The 22,803-nt window shown below is 43.8% G+C and overlaps 1 protein-coding gene and 1 pseudogene across 1 annotated transcript; one reads left to right on the top strand and one right to left on the bottom strand.

Moving 5' to 3' along the window:
- The first annotated feature begins 15,635 nt into the window (after positions 1-15,635).
- Positions 15,636-16,767, top strand: LOC110890818 (AT-hook motif nuclear-localized protein 23). The gene has a single exon (XM_022138469.2). The coding sequence runs from the start codon at positions 15,774-15,776 to the stop codon at positions 16,593-16,595; it is 822 nt and encodes a 273-aa protein (XP_021994161.1). The 5' UTR covers positions 15,636-15,773; the 3' UTR covers positions 16,596-16,767.
- A 3,686-nt stretch (positions 16,768-20,453) lies between these two features.
- LOC110888608 lies at positions 20,454-22,204 on the bottom strand (annotated as a pseudogene).
- Between the last annotated feature and the right edge of the window lie 599 nt (positions 22,205-22,803).

Genomic DNA, 22,803 nt, shown 5'->3' with positions numbered 1-22,803 from the left:
AAGTACGATCGTTTTCTTGGGCGCATATACGCTTGAACTCGGCCTTCTCCTTGGCCAGTTGCTCCTCAACATTATGGAGTTTTTTCTGCAGCCCCTCGCGGCCCCACTCCTCCGCCTTCTTGTCAGCCTCAAACTTGGCTCTTTCTTCGTCGAACGCAACTTTCGACTTCTCAAACTCCGCAATTCGCTTCAGAGTACGCTCGCGGTAAACTTCCCAATCGGCACGCTCTCTGACCATCGTCCGCCATTCGCGAACGATCTGATGGTTGGCAGCGCGGGCATTGGCCTCCCCAAGAATATAAGTACGATATAACATCTCATGGGGTTTTGCCCTTTGCCGATTGACCTCACCAGGGGGGAAGGAATTCAAAAACCATTCACGCGAAGCGCCAAACTCAATAAATGTATCCTTCTGTTTTAAGCTCCAGGGGGCTTGATGGAGGACATCACCGCGCTCTTCTTCAGTATATGTCTTGTAGTAGATATCTCCAACGGTATCTTTCGCCCCTATCACGTTAGGGTTATAACCCCCGGCTCCACCGGAGCTCGCGCCGCTAGAAGAGTAGCGGCCGGACCCTTTCGAAGTGATAACAGGGCCGGTGCTGGTTGGCCTGGTGACCTCAGGACCTTGAGACTTCAAAGGCTGATCCATAGCCTTTTTCGCCGCTACCTCCTTCTCCAAGGCCTGCTTCCTAGCCACCTCAGCCAGCCTCTCCTGCTCCGCCCTGCGCTTCCTTTCCTCTTCTTCCTTCTTTTTTCTTTCCTCCTCCTTCCTCTTCTCTTCTTCCTCTTTCTTCTTCTCCTCAGCAATCTTCTTCTCTTCTTCTTTCTTACGCGCCTCCTCCACCTTTCGCTGCGCCTCAGCCGCCTTCGCGGCGTCCTGGGCTGCAGTGTCAGTGGACTTGACGGTTATCTTGGGTCTTTTTACTCCCGCCTCACTGAATGTAACCGCCTTTTCAGGGGTCTTCTTCTTGATCTCTGCAAAATAAGGCAAGTGTAAGCAAAGAAGTTTGTTAGAGAAGAAAAGAGAAGAAAAGAACATACCAGGAGAAAATTGATACAACGAGCGCAGCCTGCTCGTCTTCCCTATCGCAGGGATCACAACGGATTGAGGCGCGGAAGCCACACCAGTTGTAGCCTCGCTCCTACCCCTTTTCCGCCCAATAAGTTGAGCAGCAGCATCTTCCTCTTCCACCTCTTCATCCTCTGGGAAAGACGGAGTCGCGCCAGCTTCAGGGTTGCGAGAACCCGCGCTCCCGGAACTCTTCGACCCACCAGCACCAGCTTTTCCCTTAGCTACATGTGATAAACCTTCATATGAGTCACTGATGATCACATAATCATCCAAGTCACGTTGACGAAGGCGAAGAGTACCTTTGCCAGCAGCAGTTGTTGCGCGACTAGGGCCAGTGCCCTTGCTGGTCACCTCCGGCTCCGCTTTCTTCTTCTTCTTCACCGGTTTCTTCTTTTTCTCCTCTGGGTCAATCCCCAGGTCGCGCAACACACCTGCAAATATTTTAGACCAAGAGCTTAGCTCGCCGCTGGAAGATCCTACGGACTCCTCGCTGGAAAGATAGAAAGTCTCTTTCCCAGCGAGAGTCACAGAGCGCAATGGACGAGGTTTAGGGTATTGCGCACCTTCAGTAGCATCTGGCGGCGAGGCGAAAGCATCAGCAGTAGGAAACATGAAGTTTCCTTTAATCTGGTCATACCAGCTTTCTTCGTCGTCGCGCAATGGGCGAACGCCCATGGAGCCTCCAAAAGTAGAAAAAGCAGCTTGGTAGAGTTGCGCCTCTATAAACGGAGATACGTAAGTAATAATTACAGAAATCCCACTTAAGAAGAAGACAGAGAAACGACTAACCTTGATCGCCAAGCTTCAACACGGGAACATCCCTGCTGCTAGGTGACCACTGATCACTCATCTTTGCTGCAACTAGAACACTTTCCCCAAACACCCGGTTCGGGGTTGGGGTCAGCTGCTGGTACCACAAAGCCGTTTTTGGGATCGGCAGATCTTCCTTGGGTATAGCCTCAGTCCATGCCCTAAAGGTCATAGCGACCGGCACGACTTCTTCCCTGATGAAGAAGAACTTGGGTTTCCAGTCATGGAAACTCTTTGGTGGATTTAACAAGATCTTCTTCGCCGCACCTCGGCTTGCAAACGAAAAGAACCCCATCGTCCTTTGCAGTTGGTAGAATGAACGAAATTTGTCGACAGATGGCTCGATGCCATGAGACTGGCATAAGAACTCGAAGTGCCTCACCCTCACCATCCCAGGTGGACTCATCTGAGATATGTGGAACTTGTAGAAAGAAAGGATACTACCCAGAAAATTGGTCGCCGGCAGCCGGAAATTACCCTGAAGAAAGAAATCTTCATAAAGGGTAATATAGCCGGGTGGTGCATCAGCCGCGGTCTGGCCCTGAGCCGGATACCGGGCATCCCACTCCGGTGGGAATCTAAAACTTCGAACAATCTGTTCGAAAAGACCTAAATCCCACTTGAGGACAGGAACTGGTCCCTCCTCACTAACAGGAGCCTCTTGATGTTCTTCACTCATGTTTTTAAGAAAATCTGGAAAAAGGCTTGAAGAAAGTTTGAAGATTTAAAGAAATCGTGAAGAAGACGAAGAACACTTTGAAGATTCAAAGAGTTTTGAGAGAAAAGTGGAGAAGAAACGAAGAGAAGTGAGAACCTCTCACCTTCTCTTCGGATATATATACCCATCGCATTTAATGCGATGGGTAACCGTGCCGCGTTCGCCGCTAGGCTAACCAACGGGAGGTTGCCACGTCAAGTGGAAAACCAGGGGTGACGGTTACCACGCGCGCGTGGGCCTCACTCTCCTGACACGAAGTGCAACCGCCGCAGGCGATATGATGACACCCGTGCCAGGGGTCAACTCAAACGTCGCCCTCAACGACTTCTCCCACCAACCTGTCAGAAGTTCAAATTTCGAAGTTTCCCGCCATAAAACGTGCAAGTAACCTCATGCAGAAGTCACATGAGTCGCGCCAGATATACGTAAACTACTATAACCTCGCGCGCTTAAAAGGACAAACAAGATATCACTCGACACCTGCCTAGTACCTGCGCATCGAAAACAACAGTTTTCAACGTCCGCCATACAAGTCAAGATCAAAGGAACCATTTCCCCTTCTCTTATTTTTTATTAAGTCCAGAGCTCCAACCACTTGCGTTGCGCATGGTGCAGCACTGGACTGGGGGGACTTGAAGGGGTATGGTCCCAAAAAGTCGCGCAAACCTGAGATCAGGTTGCGCGTGGGACCATACTCCTTAACACAACTAGGTGTTAACAACAACCTTGCGCGGCCTACATCGCTCTACGATTATCCCGCGCGAGGTAATGCACACAACAAACCCAGATATCAGCACTTAAACATAAAACGATGGAAGAGATGAGCCACTCGGTAGGGAAGCGCGCGGCTACCTACAGTGGTACACAAGGTACAAGTGGCAGTAAAAGGAGCCAATGAGCGTCTAGCAGGCTCTGGTCAATCGTGCGCCACGATCGCCTGACGAGAAGTACACAAGGACGCCTACATGGCACCAATCAGAGGACGGAGACAACTGTCCCACGATCTCCACTCGTCTGCTGATGACAGAAGGACAACAAGGCCGACAACAATGACACGTGGCTCCAATCAAGGTGCGCCAGCACCGACGAGCATCTAGAAGCCACTAAGCGGTCGACGCTAGTGAGACAAAGAGCATATCCGTTTTGTTGTCCGCTTCTGGCCCAAGGCCCATCAGCCCATAACCCCTCACACCTCTCCGGCTATAAATAGAGACCTTGCTTCACAGGTTAAACATTCTATTCTCTCGGCTCTTACTCTTAATTACTTAATTTCTCTCAAAGCAGTCGCTTATTCTCACGCCGGAGCCCGGTTAAGAGGGAAACCCCCACATTCCCCTCTTAACGAGTAACGGTGTTCTGTTTTGCAGGTTGATTAACCAGTCGGAGCTCAAATACCTAAAAGGAGATTAACCTCTATGATAGGAACATAAACCCACCTAATTAATACCTTAATTAGATCACTGTTTCTTCATTAAGAGTAAGAGCCGAGAGAATAGAATGTTTAACCTGTGAAGCAAGGTCTCTATTTATAGCCGGAGAGGTGTGAGGGGTTATGGGCTGATGGGCCTTGGGCCAGAAGCGGACAACAAAACGGATATGCTCTTTGTCTCACTGGCGTCGACCGCTTAGTGGCTTCTAGATGCTCGTCGGTGCTGGCGCACCTTGATTGGAGCCACGTGTCATTGTTGTCGGCCTTGTTGTCCTTCTGTCATCAGCAGACGAGTGGAGATCGTGGGACAGTTGTCTCCGTCCTCTGATTGGTGCCATGTAGGCGTCCTTGTGTACTTCTCGTCAGGCGATCGTAGAGGTTGCGGATGGGTTGATGAGCTCCCAAGCATTTTATGGGCTCATCGGACCATGCCAAAGACAAGTACCGGCGAAACCCCTTTCAGCCTGGTCTATGGCTCAGAGGCGGTAATTCCAGCGGAGATTGGCCTGCCCTCGCCACGCATGACAACGGTCAACACAGTTGACAATGAAGCGGAAAGGCGCCTAGACTTGGACCTTTTAGAGGAAAGACGCGAAATCGCGAGAATCAGAGAGGCCAAATACAAAACTCAGCTGGAAAGGTACTACAACACAAGGGTTCGCATTTGTACCTTCAATCCAGGGGAATACGTCTTTCGCGACAACGAAGCATCAAATGCGGAACGCCCAGGGAAATTGGCACCTAAATGGGAAGGCCCATATCTGATTCATGAGGTCCTGGGCAAAGGGGCCTACAAATTGCGCACCCTAGATGGCCACATCTTACCAAGAACTTGGAATGCGCAACAATTGTGCAAATGCTATATGTAATCTTTTCGGCCTTACGCCATCTTTCAATTAACTACGCCGGCTACGAGCCACCGGCAAATATGTATCAAGGCCTAAGAGCCAACTTCTGACTTGAATGAAAACATACGACATGTTCTTTCTATTACATTTTTTCGTTACAAATGCATGTTAAACTTTTGATTAGCGCGAAAACACTACAGCATTTCAAGACGGTTCAAACCACCTCCAAGGTCCTCCGCAAACAAAGCGCGAGACCGGACGATCACCTAAATACTTACAAAACACTTCCATTTATTCGAGCTAATTTAGCATAAAGTTTTATAACAATGCAATAATTGCAACGGAAAAAACAAAATGTTTCATTAACAACTTGCGCAACCGCGCAGCATCATACATAAGAATATTCAAAGAAATTACAAAGGCACAAATGCCTATCAACTACCTACTAAACAAACTCTCCTACTCCTCGCGACGATCATCACCATCATCCCCGTCATCTTCACCATCATCATCGTTGCCATCATCATCACCGTCACCGCCATCATCACCAACTGGCTCTTCGTCAGACACCTCGACGGTCACTGGTGGATCGAGGATTGCCTTGAGACGCTGGCACCAGTCGTCTTTCTTTAACGATTCGACAACTAACTCCATGATAGGCAAGGGGAGGTTGTCATAGGAATTTTCAGCACTTGCCAGCGCAGCATCGGCATGTTCTGTTACTGAGCAATGGCTTGTGTCAAATTCTTGCCCAAGCATTTGCTCAACATGATCAGCACACTCCAGGTAGCCTCCCCGGTGACCCACCGCACGCGCCGCATCTGTCAGAGCCGCTACGGCGCGATCTAGCTCGTTCGCATTTAGGATGGAGTTGGCAACCTTCAACAAAAGATAAGCGTTAAAGAAAAACTCTTCAAATCAACTTAAGAAAAAAGCATAAGGCACTTACCAACACTACTCCACGAGTGCGCATCCACTCCGCTTCTGAGACAAGTGTATCGACGAAACCTTGAGCCTCAGAGTAGTTGGTTTGGGCCACATTCAGCGCGGCAGTGCTCACAGCACGCGCCTCCTCAGCATCAGCAGCCTTGACCTTCTCAGCCTCAAGGTCAATCTCCAAGGACCCACATCTGTCGATTTGCTCATTCAAGCGACGTTTGAGTTCCGCTATCTCAACGTCCTTGGCATGGAGATCCTTGTCCTTGGAGGACAATTGCACCTTGGCTGCAGTCAGCTCAACCTAAAAATTGGCAAACGCCTTGAGAATTGACTCAAAGAAATCTCATAAACAAAAAAAAAAAGGAAGAGCGAGAATCAGTAGAACTAACCTCCATCTGCTGCTTGGCAGCTTTTTCACCCTGCGCTTCCTCCACCTTTGAGGTCAAGTCCGCAACTTTAGCCTCAAGATCAACAATCTTCTGTCATAGAGCATAAGTACGATCGTTGTCTTGGGCGCATATACGCTTGAACTCGGCCTTCTCCTTGGCCAGTTGCTCCTCAACATTATGGAGTTTTTTCTGCAGCCCCTCGCGGCCCCACTCCTCCGCCTTCTTGTCAGCCTCAAACTTGGCTCTTTCTTCGTCGAACGCAGCTTTCGACTTCTCAAACTCCGCAATTCGCTTCAGAGTACGCTCGCGGTAAACTTCCCAATCGGCACGCTCTCTGACCATCGTCCGCCATTCGCGAACGATCTGATGGTTGGCAGCGCGGGCATTGGCCTCCCCAAGAATATAAGTACGATATAACATCTCATGGGGTTTTGCCCTTTGCCGATTGACCTCACCAGGGGGGAAGGAATTCAAAAACCATTCACGCGAAGCGCCAAACTCAATAAATGTATCCTTCTGTTTTAAGCTCCAGGGGGCTTGATGGAGGACATCACCGCGCTCTTCTTCAGTATATGTCTTGTAGTAGATATCTCCAACGGTATCTTTCGCCCCTATCACGTTAGGGTTATAACCCCCGGCTCCACCGGAGCTCGCGCCGCTAGAAGAGTAGCGGCCGGACCCTTTCGAAGTGATAACAGGGCCGGTGCTGGTTGGCCTGGTGACCTCAGGACCTTGAGACTTCAAAGGCTGATCCATAGCCTTTTTCGCCGCTACCTCCTTCTCCAAGGCCTGCTTCCTAGCCACCTCAGCCAGCCTCTCCTGCTCCGCCCTGCGCTTCCTTTCCTCTTCTTCCTTCTTTTTTCTTTCCTCCTCCTTCCTCTTCTCTTCTTCCTCTTTCTTCTTCTCCTCAGCAATCTTCTTCTCTTCTTCTTTCTTACGCGCCTCCTCCACCTTTCGCTGCGCCTCAGCCGCCTTCGCGGCGTCCTGGGCTGCAGTGTCAGTGGACTTGACGGTTATCTTGGGTCTTTTTACTCCCGCCTCACTGAATGTAACCGCCTTTTCAGGGGTCTTCTTCTTGATCTCTGCAAAATAAGGCAAGTGTAAGCAAAGAAGTTTGTTAGAGAAGAAAAGAGAAGAAAAGAACATACCAGGAGAAAATTGATACAACGAGCGCAGCCTGCTCGTCTTCCCTATCGCAGGGATCACAACGGATTGAGGCGCGGAAGCCACACCAGTTGTAGCCTCGCTCCTACCCCTTTTCCGCCCAATAAGTTGAGCAGCAGCATCTTCCTCTTCCACCTCTTCATCCTCTGGGAAAGACGGAGTCGCGCCAGCTTCAGGGTTGCGAGAACCCGCGCTCCCGGAACTCTTCGACCCACCAGCACCAGCTTTTCCCTTAGCTACATGTGATAAACCTTCATATGAGTCACTGATGATCACATAATCATCCAAGTCACGTTGACGAAGGCGAAGAGTACCTTTGCCAGCAGCAGTTGTTGCGCGACTAGGGCCAGTGCCCTTGCTGGTCACCTCCGGCTCCGCTTTCTTCTTCTTCTTCACCGGTTTCTTCTTTTTCTCCTCTGGGTCAATCCCCAGGTCGCGCAACACACCTGCAAATATTTTAGACCAAGAGCTTAGCTCGCCGCTGGAAGATCCTACGGACTCCTCGCTGGAAAGATAGAAAGTCTCTTTCCCAGCGAGAGTCACAGAGCGCAATGGACGAGGTTTAGGGTATTGCGCACCTTCAGTAGCATCTGGCGGCGAGGCGAAAGCATCAGCAGTAGGAAACATGAAGTTTCCTTTAATCTGGTCATACCAGCTTTCTTCGTCGTCGCGCAATGGGCGAACGCCCATGGAGCCTCCAAAAGTAGAAAAAGCAGCTTGGTAGAGTTGCGCCTCTATAAACGGAGATACGTAAGTAATAATTACAGAAATCCCACTTAAGAAGAAGACAGAGAAACGACTAACCTTGATCGCCAAGCTTCAACACGGGAACATCCCTGCTGCTAGGTGACCACTGATCACTCATCTTTGCTGCAACTAGAACACTTTCCCCAAACACCCGGTTCGGGGTTGGGGTCAGCTGCTGGTACCACAAAGCCGTTTTTGGGATCGGCAGATCTTCCTTGGGTATAGCCTCAGTCCATGCCCTAAAGGTCATAGCGACCGGCACGACTTCTTCCCTGATGAAGAAGAACTTGGGTTTCCAGTCATGGAAACTCTTTGGTGGATTTAACAAGATCTTCTTCGCCGCACCTCGGCTTGCAAACGAAAAGAACCCCATCGTCCTTTGCAGTTGGTAGAATGAACGAAATTTGTCGACAGATGGCTCGATGCCATGAGACTGGCATAAGAACTCGAAGTGCCTCACCCTCACCATCCCAGGTGGACTCATCTGAGATATGTGGAACTTGTAGTAAGAAAGGATACTACCCAGAAAATTGGTCGCCGGCAGCCGGAAATTACCCTGAAGAAAGAAATCTTCATAAAGGGTAATATAGCCGGGTGGTGCATCAGCCGCGGTCTGGCCCTGAGCCGGATACCGGGCATCCCACTCTGGTGGGAATCTAAAACTTCGAACAATCTGTTCGAAAAGACCTAAATCCCACTTGAGGACAGGAACTGGTCCCTCCTCACTAACAGGAGCCTCTTGATGTTCTTCACTCATGTTTTTAAGAAAATCTGGAAAAAGGCTTGAAGAAAGTTTGAAGATTTAAAGTAATCGTGAAGAAGACGAAGAACACTTTGAAGATTCAAAGAGTTTTGAGAGAAAAGTGGAGAAGAAACGAAGAGAAGTGAGAACCTCTCACCTTCTCTTCGGATATATATACCCATCGCATTTAATGCGATGGGTAACCGTGCCGCGTTCGCCGCTAGGCTAACCAACGGGAGGTTGCCACGTCAAGCGGAAAACCAGGGGTGACGGTTACCACGCGCGCGTGGGCCTCACTCTCCTGACACGAAGTGCAACCGCCGCAGGCGATATGATGACACCCGTGCCAGGGGTCAACTCAAACGTCGCCCTCAACGACTTCTCCCACCAACCTGTCAGAAGTTCAAATTTCGAAGTTTCCCGCCATAAAACGTGCAAGTAACCTCATGCAGAAGTCACATGAGTCGCGCCAGATATACGTAAACTACTATAACCTCGCGCGCTTAAAAGGACAAACAAGATATCACTCGACACCTGCCTAGTACCTGCGCATCGAAAACAACAGTTTTCAACGTCCGCCATACAAGTCAAGATCAAAGGAACCATTTCCCCTTCTCTTATTTTTTATTAAGTCCAGAGCTCCAACCACTTGCGTTGCGCATGGTGCAGCACTGGACTGGGGGGACTTGAAGGGGTATGGTCCCAAAAAGTCGCGCAAACCTGAGATCAGGTTGCGCGTGGGACCATACTCCTTAACACAACTAGGTGTTAACAACAACCTTGCGCGGCCTACATCGCTCTACGATTATCCCGCGCGAGGTAATGCACACAACAAACCCAGATATCAGCACTTAAACATAAAACGATGGAAGAGATGAGCCACTCGGTAGGGAAGCGCGCGGCTACCTACAGTGGTACACAAGGTACAAGTGGCAGTAAAAGGAGCCAATGAGCGTCTAGCAGGCTCTGGTCAATCGTGCGCCACGATCGCCTGACGAGAAGTACACAAGGACGCCTACATGGCACCAATCAGAGGACGGAGACAACTGTCCCACGATCTCCACTCGTCTGCTGATGACAGAAGGACAACAAGGCCGACAACAATGACACGTGGCTCCAATCAAGGTGCGCCAGCACCGACGAGCATCTAGAAGCCACTAAGCGGTCGACGCCAGTGAGACAAAGAGCATATCCGTTTTGTTGTCCGCTTCTGGCCCAAGGCCCATCAGCCCATAACCCCTCACACCTCTCCGGCTATAAATAGAGACCTTGCTTCACAGGTTAAACATTCTATTCTCTCGGCTCTTACTCTTAATTACTTAATTTCTCTCAAAGCAGTCGCTTATTCTCACGCCGGAGCCCGGTTAAGAGGGAAACCCCCACATTCCCCTCTTAACGAGTAACGGTGTTCTGTTTTGCAGGTTGATTAACCAGTCGGAGCTCAAATACCTAAAAGGAGATTAACCTCTATGATAGGAACATAAACCCACCTAATTAATACCTTAATTAGATCACTGTTTCTTCAATACCCTAAGTTATTTACAAATTCATTTCCTTTACACCTGATTTTTTTAATAAATACTAAAAAAAGGACATCGTTTTCTGCCTGAACTGATTTAGAACCCAACCCAAATCGATTTGGGAAATATCAACCCTAATATTTATTCCTAAACATAACCTACTTGTGCCAAACTTATTTGAGTTATGAAAAAAATTGATCAGTTTAGGAACCGAAGCGGTTTGTAAAAATATCGGTTTTGTACACCTCCAATCGAGTGTTTAAAGTAGTTTTATGTTTGTATAGATTTGCTTAGTAAGTAAGAAAAGCATGGATTGTGTAGAAAATCATGAAATGGGTATCGATTGCTTATTAATTAGAGATTGTATGGACTTGTTAGCATGGGTGCACTCGCCTCCGTCAATATTTCAGTTAAGTGTTGTTTGTTTTTGCAGACAAAAACTCTCTGCAGTCTGATTTCAGCTGATTTTATATCTGCAACACAAGATGTGTCTAAAGTTCTGCAAGCTAAAAATATAATATTGTTTGTTTTATAAACTGGATATATCTGTATAACATAAAAAAACCATAATACAACCACCACCTCCACAATAATTCTCTCAATCGCAATAATACCCCACCACACTGCCACTCTCTCTAAAACCTGACCGGACTCCGGCCGATGAAACCGGCGGAGCCGGTGATGTTATTGATGATGATGAAGATAGTCATGGTGGCGGCACACGGTGGTGAACGTCGGTGGCTAGAGAAAGAGAACAGGAGAGCGAGAGAGAATGAAGGAGGAAGAAGGGGGCGGCGCCGCCGCTGCGGCGGCGTTGATGGAGCCGGTGACGACTGGTGACCAGTTTCGAGCGACGGAGGGGACAAAATCAAAAATCGGCAGCCGTATTTCACTCCGGTAAGCACCTGGCTCATCTCACTTTCAAATCACAAGTCCTTCCTACTTTTAAAACTTCTTTTTTTCGATTCGTATCAGTTTTAGGGGCGTCGGGTGTCGGATGGTGGTGGTCGTCGGCCGTGGTTACTGCACGGGAAGTGGCGTAGGTTTTGTGGGTGTTGTTGGGAGTGGAGCGGCTTGGCTGGAGTGGTGGTGACGGCCGTGTGGTAATGATGGTAGTCGTGGCCGTGAGACAGACGAACCGAGCCATAATGAAGGTGGAGGTGGAGGTGGTGGTGGTGTTGGGTTTTAAAGAGGGGAGAGAGAGGAGGAAGATCTATGCTGGGTTTTGAAGATCTGATGGATTTGTGAAGATGTTAGATATAGGCTTTTTTTAAGCTAATAAAAGCACTTTTCAGATCTTCTTTTAGAAAAAAAAACAAACAGTCTTCAAAGCCTTGTGTCTGCCCGCCTGCAGACATAGGCTTCTTGCAGATGTTTTAAGCAACAACAAACAACACCTTAGTAATGTATTTTTTCTGATTTTTCAACCAAAAAATTTAAATTTTATAGGTCCGCCCCAGCCAATTATTTTGCCTAAAAATTCCCTGCCACTGCCAAGTTTTTTGTCCAAGAATTTATACATATTTCCGTATTGAGTTAAAAAAATGAAGAATTGAGCTATTAGTAATTTTTTATAATTGTTTTTAAACTTGAAGTGAGTTTAATTAAAGTATAAAACTAGTTTTTATATAAATGAAACTTGAGGGTTCAAATTTAGTTTTTTTATGTATAAGAACGGATCTTTTGAATGAATGAAGATTATTTAGTTTTATTTGCAGTTATTATTATTTGACCCGATCCGACTCGAACATATAACCCGAAACACAGCGATAGGAAAAAAGAGAAAAATTCCCAGATAGTCCCTGTGGTTTGCCCTTTTTTCACTTTTAGTCCCTAACTTTCTAAAATTACAGCTATAGTCCCAAATTTTTGCAATTTCGTTCCCGGATAGTCCCTAGGCCTAACATCAGTTACTTTTCTCAGTTAAGAGGGTATGAAATGACAAAAATACCCTTACTAAAAAACATAATAACTTAACCTATCTGGGAAAACCACAAGGACTATCCCATCATCCTATCTTCTCCCCCTGCAACTCCATCATCCCATCTTCTCCACCACCACCACCAACTGGCCAACGCTACCAAAACCATAATCCAAGCACCCACAACCACCATCTCTGCAACAACCACTCTTTCCTTTCTCTCTCAACCGTCCTTCATGTTTATTTTTCGGTAATCAGACCGCCGCCACCAGAACCAACCGACCACCGCTACCCTCTTTCTCTTAACCATCCTTCACGTTTATGCAGTAACTGTGTTTTAACTTTTACATCATGGTGTTCAATCAGCTTAAATTAGAATAATCAACAATATGAAGAGCACTAAATGCAGCTTGCGTAATAAAATTAACTGTGTTCCTGAAAAAGAGTTCCCAGAACCAAAGATCCAACGCAAGAAAAGATGAAAATATGAACAATGCCAGAGTTTGATACCGGTTTAACGGCCAACCTGAGACTTCTGCCAGTTTCTTCAAGAACGGTAGAGACTTGCTTGTTAGATTTCGGTTCTTAATTGACCAAGTTGTTACCTATTGAACCCGAGAAGGAACAAGGTCGAATTTGTCTTTTAACCTCCTTCCCAAGTCCGGCATGTGCTCGCCACCGTATAGTATGGCAATCTTGTCATCAGCCACCACCAAAACCCTTCCACATCATCCGCCAGTGGTTCGTTTTTTCCGGCAGAGAAGAACGAGAACGAAATAGAGAAAGAAAAGGGGTTGGATGTTATGACGGTTGGGATTTGGGGGTGATGGTGTGGAGGTGTGAAGGTGGTGATGGTGGTTTGGTTGTGTAGAGCAGAACCAGAAAGAGAGAAGAAAAGGGGAGAGGGGTGGGTAGGTGGATAAAAGGCTTAGGTTATTTGTTTATTATTAAAGGCATTTTTGTAATTTCATTCCCCACTTAACTAAGAAAATTAACCCCATCCATGCTAGGGACTATCCGAGAACTAATTTGCAAAACATGGGGACTATAGCTGTAACTTTAGAAAGTAAAGGACTAAAGGTGAAAAAAGGGCAAACCACAAGGACTATCCGGACATTTTTCTTGGAAAAAAAAATTTGGGTCTCGTGACTTTCCGCCACCGCGAAACTTTTGGTCAAGCTACGCCACTGATTCACATAGTAAATAAGACTTTCCGCCACCGCGAAAATTTGGTTCTCGTGAGTTTCCGCCACCGCAAAACTTTGGCTTAGTAAGTCTTTATGCCATAAGTTGGTGGTCTAGGTATATATGAGAGATGTTACAAAAAAAGATACACCAACTACGAGATTGTTGGTTTTAATCCAGAAATTGTGATAAACCAAAAGAAGTGAGCAAATTGATTAGATTACGAAATTAAGACGTGTGTAAATTAGTATTGCAAGAAGCAAAACATAATATTGTATACAAAAGAAACTATTAATCCACCCGTAAAAGCGACACAAAAACTAACAAGATAGAAGTGGGGCCATCTTCATTACATATTAGATAGTATATGAATATGGAAACGTATTATACACTATGGATAACTAAAGGATACTTCTTTTACATTTTTTTATTCAACAATTTTAATATAATAAATTAAGAAATTCATATCAAGTCAGCAAAATAGGCTTAAGAGTCGTAGGTTATCAACTACAAATTGCAATGAGATTTTAAACAGTTTAACATAAGTGTCATGTATTCATTCATAAAGGCCATATAATGGCGTTCGATAAACTATTAATTATGAGAAAACCCAATAGTGATATATTTTTGAAACCTAAGTTGTTACTAAACGAACTAACTGCAAAGTTAGCATGCTTGGTAATATAAACCCATCCCACAATTCACAATCTTTAATTCATTAAGAGCATTCCAAACAAGGTCTTCACGGACATATGTCAGGCTAACATTGTCGGGGATGACAACAAGAAGTGTCGGAATCGGGATTTTTTTCTGTGGATTCACCTTTTTCCGGTGGTCAAATTACTCACGACGAAACACTAGAATTTTGAGTCGAGTCAGGTCAAGTCAGGTCGGGGAACAGCATAAAGTACGAAATGATAATAAAAATATATGAACATTACTAAATCACAAATTCTAAATTTATAGTCAAATTGATATTCAAAGAACACAAAATTCTAACGCTTCATCTGACCCGCTCTTACAAAGGAAAAACATATAGCATGATAATTTGTATAGAATGCATAACCATGATTTGGTAACTGTAAGCTAGCTGTTGTGCATTACATAAGATGCCAAGCTGAACCCAAATTTATAAAATCAAGTAAAAAAATTGACAATTGAAAATAAATTTATGTATTCTATGTGCACTACTTAAGAAACTTGGATCAACTACATGTGCAATTTGGTTAACTTGATTGATATTTTCGGCTGGGTGCAAATTCAAACTCATAACCTCCTAAAGAAAGTTGAAACTCTTAACCACTACAAAACTTTCTTACTTGTTATATGGGTTTACTTCAAATTTATTTACGTATTTACTCGGTATTATGTTATATATAAAAAAACTCTGTATTAAAATTTCAATACTTAGCTGGTTCACGTGCACCATATTTCACCATGTAAATCCGCCCCAGCCGTAAGGCTGGAGGGTGTCGTATAAACCTCCTAGCGGTTTTATCACGCCACATTAGATCCAGCTAGGCGCCACGTCATATGGGGGGCTTTAAAACCCCTCCCTTTAACTTGCCTGTAATGGTTTAAAGCCCATATTAAACAAAATTAAAAAAAAAGGATTTTATTAGTTGAAAAGAGGTTGGCTTCACCTGCACACACCTTTAACGCTCGTTAGCACCATGGCAAAGAACTCATAGCGCCCCCCTATTAATTTGTAGGAGATGGTGTATAGCGCTCCGGGACGCTATAGATGTTAAGATGGTGGGTGACGCTAAGCCACACCCTGTGGCCTAAGAATGCAAACCCTCCCCCTGACAAACTTTCATATTAGGCTATGCATGACTACTTTCTCGAATCCTTATTTAGTTCAATTTAAGTTGATTTTGACTTTTGGCTATGGAATCCAAAATTACAAAACAAAATACACATACAACTCCAAGAATTATCTTCAAATAAAGATTGATAAAAAAAAACACAAAATTGTAGGACAACCTTTTTAACTTTTTTTTTTTCTTTACAAAAGAACATTTCAACCCTAAAAACAAAAGAGGGTCAGGTGTTACTATTACTGTATTGAATCCCTATTCATCCCAAAAGTACCACTCAACCCTTTTTTTCTTTAACTCATTAGCTCACACCTCTCCCTCTCTCTCTCTCTCTCTCTCTCTCATTACATATCATAAAATACTAAAACACCACCTTCTTCCTTACTTTAATATTCTTCATCATCTCTTTCTTCTTGTTCCTCCCCCCTTTAGCTTTCTCCCCTTGATCTACATCTATATCTACAACATGTCAAACAACAATTTAGATCATCACTTAACCTCCACTTCACCTTTCTCCCTTCAAACCCTACAAAACCGCCCCCCTCTCCACCTTCAAATCCCACAAGACTCTGAAGAAGATGACAACAACAACCAACACACTCCTGGCTCCGGCACCGGCTCCGGCTCCGGTGACGTCATTGGCCGGCGTCCACGTGGACGTCCTCCAGGCTCCAAAAACAAACCTAAACCACCTGTCATCATCACTAGAGAAAGTGCCAACACTCTAAGAGCTCACATCCTTGAAATCAGCAACGGATGCGATGTATTCGAATCCATTGCTGACTACGCTCGCAAACGCCAACGTGGCGTTTGTATTGTTAGTGGCACCGGCACTGTGAACAACGTGAGTATCCGGCAGCCTGGAGTCCAGGCTGCCGGATCTGTACTCACGTTACAGGGCCGGTTTGAGATACTCTCTTTGTCCGGGTCATTCTTGCCGCCCCCGGCTCCTCCAGGTGCGACAAGTTTGACCATTTATTTAGCTGGTGGACAAGGACAAGTTGTCGGTGGTAATGTTGTGGGAGCTTTGATTGCCTCCGGGCCTGTGATTGTTATAGCTGCTTCTTTCACAAACGTTGCGTATGAGCGGCTGCCGTTGGACGATGATGAGGCGGCTAACGGCGGAGAAATAAATGGAGCAACAACCGTAACAGGAGCTAACGCGTTTCCTGACCCGTCTTCTATGGGTTTACCGTTTTTTAACCTGCCGGTTAACATGGGTAATGTTCAGTTACCGGCAGATGGTGGTGGCTGGTCGGGTAACGCGGTTAACCGCCCGCCGTTTTGACCTAATTGGAGTGTGTTTGATGTTCAAGTGTTGATTGATCAAGAGGTTAGATCAGTTGTTTGTATAATAATTGTTAGGTGAGTTCTTTTAGGTCTTGAATATGGATGGAATCAATATTATGATCTTTTGATTTATGCTTATCTTATTTTAGGGTTATTAATTGTTTGTTATATATTATATTGTTAAGACTTTTGATGATCAAACAACAAAAGAAAACCAATCTTTGCCTGTTTCCAAAAGCAACAAGGAATTCAAATGTTCATGTGTGTGACCACCTTATGTTAGATCTATATTTAATTTTAGGGTTTGTTTAACTATTTAAGCATTAAGTAAGCGGTTCATGAGTTTCTGGATTCATATGCATTTTAGGGTTACTGATCTGCAGATTGATTCTAGTTAATGACTAATCATTATCAAAACAACCAAATATTTCCTTAACTAGAAGATCTATTGACCAAATTCAAAAGTTTATGTGAGTAAAGATATGGTTGTTGATTTTAGGGTTACTCTAAACATTAAGTAAGTGGTTCATTGGTTTGTTGATTTATGCTACTCTTGATTGAATTTATTGGTGTACAATTACTATAAATAAATAAATAAATGTGAAGTTCAAGTTGAACAGCATATTCAATGAATTTGATCATAAGCATTTATCTCTCTCTATATGTAATATATTATTATTAATATATTAATATGATTGCAAGTTTGCTACTCTCAGGTACTAATGGCGGATGCCCAATAAATGTTCTATATTTAAACAAGAAAAAAAAAATTCTTTAGTTGTATATTGATCAGATGCAACATTACTAAAGTCGATAATAATTAGAAATTGGATGGTCTTATCTGGAATATATTAGTAAATAATACACGACTAATCCATTTGTTCATTTTAAATTAATCATGAGCCCCATCACGATTACCTAGTTCTTTGCTATTAGTGTTGTATTATATTTAATTAGTATCTTTCTTTTGCATAGTAAATCGGTATTACTTTTGCTTTTTATCACATGATTTATCTAACTATTTCGTATGTATTTTGCTGTAAATTAACAAAACAAAGTGATTATAGCCAAAGCAATAAAACAGGGAAGTACACCTAAGAAATGTTGATTAAATTATTAGGGGTTGTTTAGCAACTTTGTGTTGAGTTACTAAGAGGTATGATCGATTCAGAGAGACATCTGAATTGGTTATGTTTCTAAAACTTACCCGTTAAAAAACTCTGTGAACCACTAAGAGGTCTTTTAAGTGAACAAACACAACATCTGAATCGGTTATTTTTCTAAAACGTATCGATTGAAAAACTCTTTGAACCATTGAGGAGTCTTTTAAGTGAACAAACACACTCTATCTTTGATTAATTCAGAGGTAGACTCTTAAGGGAATTACTAGAAGACTACTAAACAACCTTAAATAAATTTTTTTTTTTTTTTGTAAGGTGTACTTCACAACAGACGGTTAATACACACCCGCAAAACACAGGCCCACCCCATTTCTGTCCCAAAGACTATGTTGTCTTAAACCAATATAATATGTGCCATTTAATTCGGAGTTTCTAAATTTGGCAAATTTACAAATACTTGAAATTACAAACAGCTATAATTTGAAATTAACATTATACATGCATGTGAATTATACTAATCATTGATTAATGTGTTTTACACTAAAAAAAGAAAGTACTGAAAATTGACAAAATTTTGAGAACTTGATTAACGAAATCGGACTTCAATCAAAGGAGTCGGGTCTGTCAATTGGGTCAAACCATCATTGGTCATGGGTCGTCATAATACAGTGGCAGAGCTAACCCACTAATTTAGGGGTATCCTAAATTTTAATTTAGCATGCAATCATACAATAATAATAAAAAAAAACTCTAATAAATAAAGTAAAACAAATAGCTAATTAATTTAGTCTTAAACCTTAACAAATATTGTCATAAACCCTAACAAATATACAAAGTATGATTCTACATAAACTCACTAAACAAGATATCAAAGGACAAGAAAACTTACAAATTATGTCAAACCCAATCGGTCAACGGCGTTGATTTCAGTCAAACAGCAGAGACAATCAGACAGTAAACGGCAAGGACGATTCCAGCAGGCATCAGCACAGACGATTCAACAGCAGGGACGATTCTAGAAGAGTCGCTGGCTTTTGTTCAACACAGATACTTCTTCAACGTTTGGTTTTCTACATTGCCGCCTTTCAATTCTATCACCAATTGAGCTAAGTTTTGTTATTTACCAATTGGGCCTCCTATCAATTCTATTATTGTTAATTTGGGCTTATTTTAGCATTCAGCTTTAATTATTATACAAGTTTTCGGGTTGTAAAAAATGTTTGGGCTTATAAAAAAATGTGATTTTATTAATATCAAGTATCCTATTTTTTGGTTAGGGGTATCCTCGTATTTTTTAGGGGTATCCTTTGTATAAAACTGGAAAAAAAAACACTTCGAATACGGGGTTGAGCCGTAGCCCGCGCTTAAACTCCTATAACTATAGTTCCGCCCCTGTCATAATACATGATCTGGTCTTTTTGTCCACTGAACATTGGACCCATAACTTTAGTCGTAACCCAAGTTATATATCGTTTAGAATTTGAACCACTTCTGCCTTGTTTTGACAACTTGTCTAAGTAAGAATTTGGCAAGTACCAAATCATCTTCTCATTATAAAGGGTTTACATCAAGTCTAGTTTTGTTATGGTAAAACATATACGGTATGGTATTCGGTTTTAGCAAAATTTAGGTATGGATATTAGGCGGTACGGTAATGTATCTAGTATCGTATATTCTCCAATACCAAAAGTAACTAGTTCTAGCGACGACCAAAACCTTCTGGAAACCATTGCTAAGCCATTTTCGATGGATTTTGCAACTTATTAGTCATGAGAAACAAAATTCGACGCTTAACACTTTACAACGAACTTGTCAAGGAAATGAACTTTTAGACAGTTTTCTAGCGCCACACGATTGTGTCGCCAAGTAGCAAATGGCTATAAATATTTTCTTGTGAGGGAAGTAGTAGGGAATGACATCCTAAGTAGCATGAGTCTAAAATATGTCTACTTTTATGGGAACGACATCCCAAGTAGCATAGTAGTAGGGAACGACCACCAATGGGGTGGTGGTCCCAGTGGCGGCTTTTATGGTGTGTGGAGAGGACTTTCGCACAAGGCTCGTGATTTCGAAGGGTACGCTATTTTAAAAAAACATCTGATATATATATGTTATTTTTTTAAATAGTAAAACATACCATTTCCAATATAGCCCTATTTACAAATCATTTTTATGGTTTAGAATTTAGCCCATTTGGCATTAAGTTTAACAACAACAACCGTACCCAGTATAATCCCACCTATAGCCAAGCTATAGGTAGGGTCTGGGGAGGGTGGGATGTAGGCAAGTCTTACCTCTATCCCAGGGTATAGAGAGGCCGCTTCCAGTGAGACCCCCAGATCCTAAACCAAATCCAGATATAAGATTCAAATAAACATACAAAAAGTATACCAACAACCATACCCAGAGAATCCCACAAATAGCAAAACTACTTATAGGGTTTGTGGAGGGTGGGATGTAGACAGACATTGCCTCTATCCAAGGCTACTTCTTGGGAGACCCTCGACTCCAAAACGAATAGCATACCAACATACAAAGTCAAAGAAAATAGAAAAAAAAGAAGTCACCAATACCAAGACAGTGATCAGAGTGACACAATATAATGTAAATCTTGTATAATAGCATACAACATCAATTTGGCATAAGCATAATTAGGCAGTCACTGGTATAGTCATTTAAAGAATAGGAAAAAACTACGTCCGTAAAAAACCTCTAAGACCTTACTGTAATATCCTCTAGAAGTCCTTAACCCTGATTCTACGCCTCCACGAAGTCCTATCTTGGACCATGTCCTCAGAAAGATGTAACTCTAGTAAATTATGCCTAATCTGCTCATCCCATGTCAGTTTGGGTCTGCCTCTTCCCCTCCTCCCCTCCACAGTAAGAGTTTCCACTACTCTAACTGGTGCTGTCGTCTGTCTCCGCTTCACATGCCCAAACCATCTCAATCTCCCCTCCCTAATCTTATCTGATATACTAGCCACTCCTAATCTTTCCCTAAAAACCTCATTTCTTATCCGATCTAACCTCGTTTGTCCACACATCTACCTCAGCATCATCATCTCTGCTACCTCCATCTTGCGCGCTTGTGTCTTCTTGATAGCCCAACAGTCTGTTCCATATAGCATAGCGGGCCTAACTGCTACCCTGTAAAATTTCCCCTTTAGTTTAGTTGGGAACCTCCTATCGCACAAAACCCCACTGGCTGCCCTCCATCTACACCAGCCAGCCTGAATGCGATGGGTGACATCACTATCTATGCCACCATCTCTTTGTACAAACGACCCCAAATACTTAAATTTAGTTGCCTGCGGGACCACTTGGTCCTCAATGGTGATTTGGGTGTCATCGTCATCGGCTACACCAATAAAATCACAGTGTAGATACTCAGTCTTAGATCAACTAATCCTTAGGCCCTTGCCCTCTAGAGCTACTCGCCACTCTTCTACCCTCGCGTTCAGGCACTATTTAGTCTCTGCAATCAACACAGTATCTTATGCAAAAAGCATGCACCACGGAACTGTCTCCTGAATCAACTTGGACAACTCATCTAAGACAACCGCAAAAAGAAAAGGGCTCAACGCAGACCCTTGGTGAAGTCCTACCTCCACAGGAAAGAAGTTTGTATCCCCTATAGGCGTGCGGACACTAGTTTCCGTTCTATCGTATGTGTCCTTAATTATGTCTATATACTTCCCAGGTAGCCCTCGACCCTCCAAACTATCCCAAATCAATTGTCGTGGGACAGTGTCATATGCTTTTTCAAGGTCGATAAACACCATATGTAAATCTTGCTTCTTCGCTCTATTTTTTTCCATTAGTCTCCTTAGAATATGTATCGCTTCTGTAGTTGACCTCCCTTTCATGAATCCAAATTGGTTTACTGAAACCTGAGTTTCACTTCTAATTCTAGTTTCAATTACCCTCTCCCAGAGCTTTATAGTGTGACTTAGCGGTTTGATTCCTCTGTAGTTCCCGCAACATTGCGCGTCTCCTTTATTCTTGTATAAAGGCACCACGACATTACTCCTCCACTGATCTGGCATTTTTCCGGTCCTGAAAATACGATTGAACAAAAGTGTTAACCATTGGACTCCTTCTTCCCCCAAACACTTCCACGCCTCAATCGGTACGTTGTCCAAACCCACTGCCTTGCCTCTTCCCATCTTCCTAAGTGCCATCCTCACCTCTTCATGTGTGATCCTCTTGCAGTAGCAATTATTCTGTTGTCGCCTTTGAGTCCTGGGATTGCTGCTATCTTGTTGATATGCCCACCGTCGTTGAAAAGATTATGGAAGTAGGTTTGCCATCTCAGCTTAATGTCATGTGCCTTGACTAAAACACGTCCATGTGCCTTGACTAAAACACGTCCATCCTCTCCTTTGATAAACTTTACTACTCCTAGATCTTGTCTTCTTCGCTCCCTAGCTTTGGCAATCTTGAACATATCATGCTCCCCCTCTTTCGTTTCCAAACATTCATACATTTGTTAATAGGCTGTGTTTTTTGCCTCGGTCACCGCCTTTTTCGCTTCCCTTTTTGCCTTCTTATATATCTCCCTCATCCTCAGTCGCTCCTCCTCATCTGTGCACCTCAAAAGATCTCTAAAACTCTGTTGCTTATCCTTTATTTTGGTATGCACGTCTTCATTCCACCACTAGGACTCTTTATGCCCCCTAGTCTTTCCTGTTATGACCCCTAGCGTCTCATTCGCCAGTGTAGTGATCGTAGTCGCCATATCCTCCCACATACGGTTTGCGTCGTCACCTAGTTGCATCGATTTCATCAAGCTAACTTTATCTCTAAACATCATAACTTTTTCTCCCTTCAAGTTTCCCCAACGGATCCTAGGTCGGGTTTTCCTCTCCCCATCAGTTAGCCTTACTTTTAGGTCAATATCTACTACCAACAAATGGTGTTGAGCCGCTGCCGTCTCCCTTGGTATAACCTTGTAGTCCATCCACATCCGTCGATCTTCCTGCTGTTGGAGTCTGTATGCCCAAGACACATATTAGATTGACGTGGCTAGTATGTTATGATCCAAGTCGAGTCACACCTAAATACAAGCTAGACAAACACTTATAT

This window comes from Helianthus annuus, chromosome 11 (assembly GCF_002127325.2).
Source record: "Helianthus annuus cultivar XRQ/B chromosome 11, HanXRQr2.0-SUNRISE, whole genome shotgun sequence".
Lineage (NCBI taxonomy): Eukaryota > Viridiplantae > Streptophyta > Magnoliopsida > Asterales > Asteraceae > Helianthus > Helianthus annuus.
The sequence above is the reverse complement of the archived record's forward strand: the minus strand, read 5'-3'. Positions and strand labels throughout refer to the sequence as shown.

Coding starts and splice junctions, on each gene's coding strand:
- LOC110890818 (XM_022138469.2), top strand. CDS start 15,774: ATGTCAAACAACAATTTAGATCATCACTTAACCTCCACTTCACCTTTC.